Source organism: Stegostoma tigrinum, chromosome 3 (assembly GCF_030684315.1).
Source record: "Stegostoma tigrinum isolate sSteTig4 chromosome 3, sSteTig4.hap1, whole genome shotgun sequence".
Classification (NCBI taxonomy): domain Eukaryota; kingdom Metazoa; phylum Chordata; class Chondrichthyes; order Orectolobiformes; family Stegostomatidae; genus Stegostoma; species Stegostoma tigrinum.
Genome location: NC_081356.1, coordinates 30,953,787 through 30,966,953, shown reverse-complemented (window position 1 = coordinate 30,966,953; position 13,167 = coordinate 30,953,787). Strand labels below are relative to the sequence as shown.

Sequence of the window (13,167 nt, the reverse complement as noted above, 5' to 3'; positions counted from 1 at the left end):
TTGTGTATTACTTGTTGTGTAACTTATAAATAGTTCTGTATTGTAGCTTCACTAGATTGGCATCTCTTGTTTCGAAATGCATGGTCCTGCTCCTGGCTTGTCCTCCTATATTCTTCATTAAAGCAGGGTTGATCTTTTGGCCTGATGGTAATGGGCAGAGTTGGAGATATGCCAGGCCATGAGGTCGAACATTGTGTTGGGACTGCAATTCTGCTGCCGCTAATAGCCCAAGCACCTTGTGGATGCCCAGGCTCGAGTTGCTAGATCTATTCAATGTCTAACCCTTTTAACTACCCAGGTTTTGGTGATAGAGGAGGATGCTTTTTACTAGGAGAATCCAACATGGCAAAGTAGCAAGTGCTGGATAGGCAATCAATATATAAATTTTCCAAGGCATTGGGACAAGAAGAGATGCATCCAAGGATTTTAAAGGAAAAGGAAGTAAGAGTTCAAATCATAAGGCCATTTACCGTAAGCATTCAGTCTTCCTGAGACTCAGAGGAGAGACTGGAGAAGTAAAGAATTCCAAACATTATTCCCATTTTCAAAAAAGAACTGCAAAGATAAACTCAACAATTACAGACCATGCTGTATAACTGAGCTAATTGTTTGGAGATCCTCAAATCAATTGTTTGGAATAGAATTAGTTGTCATATAGCAAATGGTAGGCTAGTTCAGAAGAATCAGAATGAATGTCTAAAGGGAAAACCATGTCTAACCAACTTGCGATAGTGGCAGTTTCAATTGAGGCATTAGATATTACTAGAATAAAAAAGTGTAAGGGTTTGGAAAAACGCAGACAAATGACACCAAGTCATAGTGTTTGTGGGAGAGCTAGTGCAGGCACAACGGTCCAAATGGCCTCTTTCAATGCTAATAGCAACTCTGTCATTTCAAGAATAAGATATCCAGGGATTAATTAATTTAAATCACGAAGTTTATTTTGGCAAAACAGTTTTTGAATGATTTTGCAATGATGCAAAAGACAGAAAGGATTTGTTATAAAGAACTGCAATGAAGAAATCTTTACAGTCATTTGAAGAAATACCTTGAAGTCAACGTGGGACAGAAGGATTTCATGATTGAGTTATAAAGGAACATATAAATTCTAACAACTGCATTCATCTAGAATAGTTTGCAGTTGAGTTCAATTAGTGGGTCCTGCTCCTATCCTGTTTAGTATCACTAGAAACAGTATTTAATGGTTGTATCACTATAAAAATTTACATTAACGCTGTTGAATGGTTATTTCAGATAATTCAAGCACTCTGGCAATAACAAATCATTCAGTGGCATACTGCAGTATTTTAAATGGTCACACAAAGTGTAACTTTGAGTGAACTGATTTAAACATGGAGGCAGCAAATGGAATCCAATGCTGTAGGAACAAAAACCAAGCAGAACCGGAGAATGCTTTTGTACAGCAGGACGCATCCTAAGATTTCTGTCCTTGTCCTATGTCCATTGCCTCAGCTTATAGTCAGCACTGAGTTTTGCACCAGCTACCAACCCTGCTCTGCAATAAATGACAACACACGCCTATGTTTCCTCAGCCTTCCAGACATGAGAAGGGCAGATGGTTTTGTAGTCATGGTTCTATGAGGTGGATTTATTTTGTACTAAGGGTGCATTTACACTACAGTTGAGACTGGTCTGACACTGAGAGCTACAATTTGGATATCGGCCAGCAATAGCAGATTTACATTGCCTGGCTCCCGCCTGACTGGAAGTGTGCTCAGTAGTTAGAAATGAAATTGCTTAAGGCATTTGGAAGACAGGATTCTTGTGTTTATAAAACATTTAGATTGAAGTAAGATATGTTTTAAAATGCTGTAGCAGTCTGAGCACTCTAACCCAGAATGATGCCCATGCTGGATTTATGGTGAGAAATGTGTGAGTCTCACTGAGCTGTGATTCAACTAAGTTTGGGCTGAATTTTATAGGATAGATTAGTTTGTCTCGATATTCTTATTCTGTTCCATTGTTGCTGGTGTATTCACAGAATCATATGCCCTGACTCACGAACATATGTTGCCAGTTCAAGTTACAAGACACATGTTAACCTTTCAATATACAGCGAATGCATGGTAATACACACAATTGAAAATTGGTGTGCTGCTTTAATACAGTATCTATTGGCATCAATGTATTGGTGAAAACACTGGAGGCGGGCTTGAATTACAGCAAGCAAATCGTGTTTAGAGCAACATTTACAGAGTCTCTTTAAAAAGAGCCCGTAGTATAAAGTTCATGATCAAAATTCCATTAATGCCTCCCAATGAAAGCATAATTATCCCTCCCTCAATAATGCAGAGAGTGGTAGATTGTTACAAATTCTCGGCAAAAAAAAGTCAACCTGAGCCCCTTACAGTGGTATGGTCTTCAAGTGGGTTAACCTCCCCAGCCAAACACCTGCATTTAGACCAGCAGCAATGGAGTCAAAATACACAGACATTTTAAGAGGAAAGATTGCTAATGTGTGAGGTTTTAGACTTGCTCGCTGAGCTGGTGTGTTCAGTTGCAAACATCACCCTGCTGGGTAACATTGTCAGTGTGCCTGCGGTGAAGAGTTGGTGTTCTGTCCCGTTTGTTATTTATATGCCTCTGTTTGCTGGGATGGCTGGCATTATTTCCGGTTCTATTTCTCAGTGGTTTGCTTGGTATTTTGTATATTATTTTAGTTTTATTGGTTGTGGGCATGAGGTCCTTTACATTCGTCAGTAGCTGTCACAGGGTGGTTGTTGGTTTGTGGGCTACCCTGATACCTAAGGGGTCTGAGCAGTCTTGTGGTCATCTCTCATATGTCCCTGATGTACATAGGGTGACTAGTGTGCCTGGCTGTGATGTGTTTTCTTGTTGTGGTCTGTTGTGGAGGTAACGGCAGATTGTGCATTTGGGATATCCATTCCTTTAAAAACTTTGCACAATTCCGGGTTGCGGGACACAGACAAAGAAGGACACAAATTTGACTGGGACAACACACCCATAATCGCACAATCCAAACAGATATGCCAGGGAATTTCTGGAGGCCTGGCGTTCAAACCGGAACTCCATCAACAAACACTTTGAACTGGACCCGTGATACAAACCACTGAAATACATAACCAGAAGTAATGCCAACGACCCCAGCAAACTGAGGAACACAAATAGCAAGCGGATGAGAAAACCAATGCTTCACCAGAGGCGCACTGATGTTGTTACCCAGCAGAATGATGAAACGTTTGCAACCAAACACACCAGTTCAGCAAGCAAGTCTGCAACCTCATCCACAACCTGAGCTACAAATCTTCTCAAAAACTTTAAGTTGATAATGTATAACAGGAAAAGAAATCTAAACTCTGGAAATAAACATGATATTCATTACTGTCTCTTAGACAACTTGTAGCAAGGGGTTATGGATGGGACCAAAGGAACCCTTACATAATCGGTGCTGTATATTAGAGGATATTTGGTTAAAAATAATGTAATTTGTATCTGACACAGTACATCATTGTGCACCAGTCTAATTAAAAACGTGAAGTTACCCTGGTGCATGCATTATCTCTCCAATGTGTTTCAAGATAGCTGGAAAGCAGAGTATCACAATGGCATTCACGAAAATGACACAGGCATCTGTCTAATGTGTGCCAATAATGTGAATACACATTGTCAAACTTATAGTTTCATTTTGTTCATTGACTATGCCTTTTTAGTGGTTGAAGTTTAACTAAGAGTTGGGACTCAGCCCTTCCAGTACTAATTAAGTTTACTGCAACTGCACCATCTGTAGAAAATGTTCTGACATTCACCCAAATGCCCTGCTCTGTAACAGCCTTGAGAGATTTTGATGTGAGAGTGGGTTTTCATGCTAATTGTAGTGCCCACAAAGATGAACAACTATTCATGGCTGGAATCAATGGGGACTGTTGAGTTGTGGGTTTTGTTTTTGATTTTTCTCAAATTCCAAGCTCTCTTTTGTGTTGACAACACTTCATTGTGAGCATGAAATTTCCATCAGATTGCACTTAAAGAAGACAAGAAAGAACAAGCGCTGCTAAACAATAGGTAAATCTGAAGAGTTGTGTGTTGCATTATGCCTATTCTTTCTTATGAAAATGCTCTGGCTGTAGACAAAAAGGTTCAGTTTGTACGATCCATGAAGGATTGCGGGCATACCTAACTCAGTACACCAGAATCTGAAAATCACCAGCAGATTTGAAAGACGGCTTTGGAGAGGCAGTACTGAAGTGCACAGTGCGAAGGAAAGGATCTAGGAGCTCACCTCAAAACAAGGCTCCTCAGAACAAATTCTTACTCAGTTACAATTTGTTCGAGTACAGGGCAGTCCAGCCTAGTTAAATAGTTCAATAGTTAGCTCAACGGCTGTTATCTGCAGTGTTTCGATGAATCTCTGGCCAACTCCGTTGGAACCACGCTGTGGGGATTTAGATTTAGATTTAGGGTTTATTGTCGTGTGTACTCAAGTATGGGGTACAAGATTACAGTGAAAAGTGTACAACGTCGCTGCATTTTTCACCATTATTCACAACATTGGTAAAGTGCCTCCCTCTGCGTGATAGTTAAGCCAAAATTTCAGTGTGACATATCCATTGCACTAATTTACTCAATAAAGCAAACCTTTCAGCAGCATGTATCTCTGCTCGGCAGTTACTTACAAATATGAGGATTGGGCCTCCTCTCTGTTGATGGACTCAGGTTTTCAGTGGTGGCTATTGAAATTCATCTGCTATCTCTCTACAATACTTATTCCTCAAGAAGATAAACTACCAGTGCAGCATGAATTTAAAGAAAAAATACCTCATCAGTAGTCAGTGATTGAAATAATTCTGCTTTGTGTTAAAGTCTGTCTTGGTAATAGAGCCATCAGAACAGATGGAGGTGATTCAGCCCATCAAACTTTTACTGGTTCTGTGGAAAGCGCTCCAGAAAGCTCTCCAATTCCTCCCATTGCTGTCCCCCTACTACTGCTGTCTCTCCAAGTCCTGACAAATTCTCCTTTTTCCCCAAAGAGTCAATTCCATTCTGAGAGTGACTGTAGAATCTGTTTCCATCATCTTTTCAGGTGCTGCAATAACAAATCACTGCGATTTAAAATGAACTATTTTCCTGCTGTTACAGAGATAGTAGGAACTGCTGACACTGGAGAATGTGAGATAACCCGAAACGTCAGCTTTCCTGCTCCTCTAATGGTGCTTGGCCTGCTGTGTTCATCCAGCTATACACCTTGTTATCTCATATTGTCCTGCTGATTCTGCTTTGCAAAATGGCGACCATATAACCCTTGTTAATTGCTGTAAAAGCCCATTTGATTCGCCAATGTCCTTTGGGGAAGGAAGTCTGTTATCCTTGCCCGGCCTGGCCTACATCTGTATTCGCACCCATAGAAATATGATTTGCCTCTGCTCTGCTCTGAAATGGCTCAATAAGCAACTCTTGTTCGAGGGCAATGAGGAGTGCCTAGCAAATGCTGATTTTGCCAGTCAGACCCACATCCCATGCAAGGATCAAATAAATTATCTTGAATTTATGACCACAGGTCACTGACCCAACGCTGGTGGAAACAGTTTCCCCTTATCTATTCTATCAGAAACCCTCGCAATATGCTGTCATACATCACGTATACAAAATCATACTGTAACTCCTGAATAAAGGACATGAGGGCTGGTGTCTTTAAAACGCTACATAAAACACAAGATTCAGAAAGGGAGAGTTCTGCAGTGGCCTAAATGTTGGCTCCTGTGTGTTCTGGTGGCACATTGTGTCTCCACTTCTGTTGTCCATGGCAGCCAAGCCAGTCAACGCAATGCTCACCATTCTCATACGGAGTCCAGGACATGGAGTGATAGAGAGTTAGAAGGGGATTAGACAGGCACCATGACTGTCATTCTCTTGTGCATGCGCTCCAGAATGCGATGGATGCTTGCAAAGCTCGGCCGGTCGGATGGCATGTTACTCCAGCAGAGACGCATCAAATTGTACAGCTCTGGCGGGCAGTTCTCAGGGCACGACAGGATGTTCCCATCTCGGACGTAGTAAATCACCTCCTCGTGAGCCATGCCGTAGTAGGGTTGCATGCCAGAAGAGAAGATTTCCCAAAGGACCACGCCATAAGCCCAGACGTCAGATTCGGTCGTGTAACGATTGAAGAAAATAGATTCAGGTGGCATCCACCTGATGGGGATGGCATCATTCTCATTAGCTTTGTAATAGTCCGCAGAGTAGATATTCCTAGAGAGTCCGAAGTCAGCAATCTTCACCACCAGGTTCTCTCCCACCAAACAGTTGCGCGTGGCCAGGTCCCGGTGGACGAACTTGCGCTCGGACAAGTAAGTCATGCCAGCTGAGATCTGCTTGGCAATGTTGAGCTGGTCTGCGCAGCTGAGGGGGGTCAGATCCATGCCCGAGCCAATACTCCGCTGTGAGAAACTGGCCTGACTTAAGGTGCGGATGTTGGCGGCTGACCTCGTGCGTAGGAACTCGTTCAGGTCTCCGAAAGCCATGTACTCAAAGAGCAGACACATTGGCTTTCCGACAGCACACACTCCTGTCGAGAGAGATCAGGAATCTCAGTTATCATGAAGGCACCCGCTGTGTAAACTCTGCTGCCCCTCTCCTAACCTCTAACAAGTCTCACTCTCACATCACCCTTTGTGCTCACTGATCTGCATTGGTCTACGTTTGGCAATGTTTTGATTTCAAAATTATCATCAATTTTTCTAAAACAGTCCATGTTCTTTACACTCTTCCAATTCTAATCTTGCACCTTTTTTGTTTTTTAATCACTCATTGTTGGCAGACTATGCTTTCAACTGCCTAAGATTTGAAAACCCGACTCTACGTCTTTGTATCTCACTAGCTCCTTCAAAATACCCTTTAAGCCATATCCCTTTAACTGAGCTTTTGTGCATTTGTCTCCTCGTGTGGCTCAATGTTTAATTTTGTTTCATGTTGCTGTTGTGGAGCATATTGGATTATTTCTACATGTTCCTAATTATTCCAATATTTGATGACTCACCATTCCAAACTTTAATTCAGTGCTAAGAAACAAAAAAAGACCACCATTCAAGATAGCAGGTTTCTGAAAACAAACGATTGCGTTGATGTTTATTTTTGCAAACAGTGTTCCTAATAGCTTCAGCAAAATGATGGATTAATATAAAAATAATATTATTGCTTGGCTATTCTTATTGTTGGCCAAATTGAAAAGCCATTAATTAATTTTAATGGGAGGTTGGAGGGGAAAGACATTTAATCCTGAGCGCCTCCCTTTCCGTCTCTTGCTTGCTGGGTGTTAGGGTGGTTTCAGATTGGTAAGTATGTGAAATTTGACCTCATTTTGTAGGGGGGTTTCTGAACAACCTAGTCTGGTATTGTATGAACTTTCCTTTTTGAATTGAAACCTGAAGATTGACCAGTTTTAAAAGATATCTGAATACACTGACAGAATCCAACTGGATCTGGCCTGAGTCTTCTGTTTGTCCTAATGCTGTCTCTTCTGTTTGTCATTTATATGATCCATTTTATGATGAAAAACACTTGTGCAACACAGGCTATAAATAGAAATGCTTACAGGAATTGAGTACATCCCATTTGTTGTTGAGCACATGCATTTGAACTTGGTATCATAAGTTAATTTTTCAGATGGTTCACATTAATGCACCCCACTGTATTCCAATTATTTTGTCCTTAATGCTTTTTCATGTTGAATGAAAATGCTTTGGAAAGGGCTACATTAGGCATTAATGGGAAGGGCTGTTAAACTTGAAAAACAATGTTTTGTAAAACATAGTTGATTACTTTTGGGGGAGAGTCAAAAACAAGAGCAATGTGGCTAAGACTAATAAGACTAAGACTAAGGCTAATAACCCATTAAGGAAGTCAGGGAAACTTCCTTATGCATTGAGTGCCGAAGACTGTCAGGAGTTTAGTTCAAATTGTGATACTCTTCCCCAAGGTAAAAAAAAGGGTTCAAGTTAGCCTTCAGTGAGTTCCACAAAAAATCCAGGTTGACACCTCACTGCAGTACTGAGGGAAAGCTACACTTTCCAAGTTTCTGTCTTTCTTCTGAGATATTACATTGAGGCCCTCTCTGTCCTCTCACAGGGTATGTAATATATCCCATGATACTTGAGCAAAACAGCTCTCCCCAACATCCTGCGCCAATGTTTATTCCTCAGTCCATGGATGGGGAAGTGCTGACATCATGGTAATGTCACTAACTTGTAATCCAGACCATCAGATTGATGTTCTTGGGTTAGAGATTGAACACCTCAATGGGCAGATGGTGAAATTTGAATCCAATATCAATCTAGAATACAAAGCTAACCTAATGGTCGCCTTGTAACCGCTGTTGATTGTCATAAAAACCTATCTACTTCACATATATCCTTTTGGGCCACAAAATCTGCATCCTCACCTGGTCTGGCCTACCCGTGACTCCAGACCCACAGCAACGCAACTGACTTTTAACTACCCTTTGGGCAACTAGTGAATGGCAATAAAGCGAGTGACACCCACATCCCATCAGCAAATAGGGTCAACATCATTAAAGTATATATTCAGGTTATTATAAGCCAGGGCCATATTTTAGAATTGTCAGAATTGGGAATGCAACAAGAGTACAGACTGTCAGAAAACTGGAATACATGGAACTTTTGCCTGAGGGATGGATATTGACTCACAACATCAGGGACCACTTCACTGCTCTTGGGATCTTTTGGAAGCATCCAAGAGAGCAAATTGGGTATAGGTATTGCATCTGATTTGAATGGTGGCATTTCCACATTTGGTGGTTAATCCTTCAGCTGCCAAGGCCCAAGGTCTGGAATTCCCTCCTGAAACTCTCTGTTTTCTTTAGACACTATTTGAAATGTCTTTGACCAAGCTTTTTTTTAACACTTGTGTTGATACCTCCTTTTGAGGCTCAATGTCAAATTTTATTCAGTCTTGCTCTTGTAAAAGGCCTTAGGACATTCTACTGCGTTCACTAGGTTATATGAAAACAAATTCTCTTCTTTGTTTTTGTAATGTGGGCATGGAAAGGACATTCCCTGAACTTCTTGGCTGAACGAGGAGTTGGCAGGAGATGAACGAGAAGTAAATATGGGAATGGAAACGCTGAGGGAGGTCATAAGAGCTAATGTCACTGTGTATTGCACTAACAGCCAACCTAACCTGGGGTGGGATTGTGGAGGAAAACTCAGGTGAGTGGTCCATGCACAAAAGGGTAATTCACAAAGTAAGATCACATCCAATTAGAGGTAATTTATTAGCTTGCACAGAGGATTGGCTAATTAACAGAACGCAGAGAGTCAGCATAAATGGGTCTTTTTTTTCTGGCTGGCATGATGTCAAGTAACTATAGTCTTATTAGACCACAGGGCTGCTCTCTCATTGCAGAGAGACAACTGGTGGTGATTTAACCTGAGGGCCACCATACCTCAGATGAGGGGAGAGTTCAAGAAAAAAAGTCCTTCATGGTGGTGAGAAAACTGAATCCACACTGTCAGCATCACACTGCTTCGCAAACCTTTGTCTTGCCAACTGAACTATGCCGACCCTGTTTCAAGACGTATCTAGTGGGGTGTCACAGTGTTCAATCCTTGGTCTCTGTTATTTATAATCACTTGGACACAGGGACAGAAAGGACTGCAGACAAAATTGCAGATGACACTCAAATTAGTGATTAGTGAGTTGCAATTTAGAGCTAAGAAACTTGCCAGTGAATGTACATAGGTGAGGTGAATGTGTCAAAATCTGGCAGATGGAGATTAATGAGAGTAAGTGTGAGGTAATCCATTCCAGTGGTGAGAATAGAAAGGCAACTTATTTAAATGGAAAAAAAATCTTCAGAGTGCTTCAGTGCAGAGGGATCTAGGTGTTCTTGTGCATGAATCACTGAAAACTAGCATGTAGGTAAAAAGGAAGACAAATGAAATTTTGGCATTTATTGCAAAAGGAATAGTGTACCAAATTAGGGAAGTTTTGCTGCAACTGTATATCGCTTCTGAAGTATTACATACTGATTTGGTCCTCTTCTTTGAGAAGGGGTACGGTTACATTGGAGGCAGTTCAGAGGAGGTTCACTAGATTGATTCCAGATAATGAGGGGTTTGATGTATGACGAGATATTAAGCAATTAAGACCTATACTCTCTAGAGGTTAGAAGAATGAGAGACAATATAATTAAAGTATATAAGATGCTAAAAGTGATTGACAAAGTAGACACGGAAAGGATGTTTCCTCTTACTGGGCAAGCTAGAACGAGACATCATTGTTTGAGGCTTTGCGATAGTAGATATAAAACAGATGAGAAGAAATTACTTCTCTCAAAGGGTCATGAATGTGTGGAATTCACTGCCACAGGTTGTAGTGGATTCTGGGACATTGAGTAAGGAGGAGATAGACAGATTTTTAATTAGTAATGGGTTGAAGGGTTATTGGGAGTGGACAGAAAAAAGTTGAGACTGAGACGAGATCAGCCAGGATCGTATTAAATGGCAGAGCTGGCCTGAAAGGCTGAATTGTCTACATCTGCTCCTAGTCCTTATGTTCAGTGAACAGGTTTTGCAGAGTAAGTTTTCAGAATGCAGATGGTCCCCATGGGAGCATTGAAACAGCTGGAAAGTACATTTGCTGCATTGGGTTTATTCAAAAGGAAAAGTGGAACTTGTGTTCATTCATTGGAGATGGTGATAATGTCTCAAACTGGTAATCCAGAAGCCCAGGCTAATGCTCTGGAGATTTGGGATCAAATGTCATCACGGCAATTGATGGCATTTTAATCCAATTAACAAATCTGGAATATACCCATTGCGGGCTGTGGAGGGGGTAATTTCTGCCGACTCTTTGCCCTCTGCTGTGGATACATTGATGCCTGGGTGGCTTCAAAGTGGATGCACCAATCCTCTCTATGCCTTCAGAGAGAGATGGGCACTGCTGTGAATATAGTACTTTATCTCCCCCTCTGATTGCATTTTGATTTGGCTATTTCTCGCTGTCCCTAGCTTTCCCTCACCCTTTGATGGTTTGTGTTGCCTGTATCCGCTTTGCATGTAACCATTCAATTGGCTGCATGCGTGGTTAAGATCACAGAATCGCTGCAGTACAGACAAAGGCAATCCAGCCCACTGACCTTCCGCAGATCATCCCCCCCACCGCCCAGATCAGACCCTATCCCGTAATCCTGCATTTCCCATGGCTAACCCACCTAACCTGCATATCCCTGAACACTATGGGTAATTTAGCATGGCCGATCCACCAAGCCTGCACATCTTTGGACTGTGGGAGGAAACCGGAGCACCTGGAGGAAACCCAAGCAGACACGGGGACAGTGTGCAAACTCCGCACAGACAATCGCCCGAGGATGGAATTGAAGCCAATTGACTGGTACTGCGAGACAACAGTGCTGACCACTAATGGCAGCGCTTTGCAGTTAAAAACAAAAACAAAAAACATCATGGGATAACAAAGTGTGGAGCTGGATGAACACAGCAGGCCAAGCAGCATCTCAGGAGCACAAAAGCTGACGTTTCGGGCCTAGACCAACCATTCTTGTAAAACCCCTTTTGGTTCACCAATGGCCATTCAAAAAGGAAACCTGCTATCCTTATGTGGAATGCATGTGGCTCCAAATTATCAACAATGTATTTGACACTTAACTGCTCTTTGAATGGGCTAGCTGGCCACTCAGTTCAAGGGCAAATAGGGATGAACAATGAATGCTGGTCTTGCCTGCAACGGCTTCGGCCCATGTGAAAGAGCCTTTCACAACTATGGGATGTCGCAAAGCACTTTCCAGCCCATGGACTTCAGGAGACACTCCGGCTATATAAGAAGCACAGAAGCCAATTTCCATGCGGCAAGGTCTTCCAAAACAACGATGAAATAAATGACCAGATTGTCTGTGGTAGGCTGTTATAAAAGGAAATCCATATTGGGCCACCAAGCACTCCCCTACATTGCTTCAAAAATAATGTCACAGGATATTTCATATTCACCTGAGGGAGCAGCCTGTGTGTCAGTTTAGAGTCTAATCTTGAAACCCACACTCTCAGTACTGCAGCACTCCTTCAATTATTACAAGAAGCAATCATTTAGGTCAGGGGCTCATGTCTCCAGAGTGGGATCTGAACACACATTTTTCTGGCTTAGGCAGGCAAGTATATCCACTGGTTCACAACAACTCGTCCTCAACCTCAACAACTTCTCTTTTGATTCTTCCCACTTCCTACAGACTAAGGGGGTGGCCATGGGCACCCGCATGGGCCCCAGCTATGCCTGCCTCTTTGTAGGTTACGTGGAACAGTCCCTCTTCCGCACCTACACAGGCCCCAAACCCCACCTCTTCCTCCGGTACATTGATGACTGTATCGGCGCCGCCTCTTGTTCCCCAGAGGAGCTCGAACAGTTCATCCACTTCACCAAAACATTCCACCCCAACCTTCAGTTCACCTGGGCCATCTCCAGCACATCCCTCACCTTCCTGGATCTCTCAGTCTCCATCTCAGGCAACCAGCTTGTAACTGATGTCCATTTCAAGCCCACCGACTCCCACAGCTACCTAGAATACACCTCCTCCCACCCACCCGCTTGCAAAAATTCCATCCCCTATTCCCAATTCCTCCGCCTCTGCCGCATCTGCTCCCACGATGAGGCATTCCACTCCCGCACATCCCAGATGTCCAAGTTCTTCAAGGACCGCAACTTTCCCCCCATAGTGGTCGAGAACGCCCTACACCGTGTCTCCCGCATTTTCCGCAACACATCCCTCACCGCTCGCCCCCGCCACAACCGCCCAAAGAGGATTCCCCTCATTCTCACACACCACCCCACCAACCTCCGGATACAACGCATCATCTTCCGACACTTCCGCCATCTACAATCCGACCCCACCACCCAAGACATTTTTCCATCCCCACCCTTGTCTGCTTTCCGGAGAGACCACTCTCTCCGTGACTCCCTTGTTCGCTCCACGCTCCCCTCCAACCCCACCACACCCGGCACCTTCCCCTGCAACCGCAGGAAATGCTACACTTGCCCCAACACCTCCCCCCTCACCCCTATCCCAGGCCCCAAGATGACTTTCAATATTAAGCAGAGGTTCACCTGCACATCTGCCAATGTGGTATACTGCATCCATTGTACCCGGTGTGGCTTCCTCCACAT

The 13,167-nt window shown here is 43.0% G+C and overlaps 1 protein-coding gene across 1 annotated transcript in view; it reads right to left on the bottom strand.

Moving 5' to 3' along the window:
• Positions 1-951: 951 nt before the first annotated feature.
• The window catches only part of musk (muscle, skeletal, receptor tyrosine kinase), a 183,997-nt gene continuing 171,781 nt past the window's right edge, over positions 952-13,167 (bottom strand). The window contains exon 17 of the mRNA XM_048525285.2: positions 952-6,544. Within this exon, the coding sequence (XP_048381242.1) occupies positions 5,862-6,544 (683 nt within the window). The 3' untranslated portion in view covers positions 952-5,861. The remainder of the gene's footprint in view (positions 6,545-13,167) is intronic.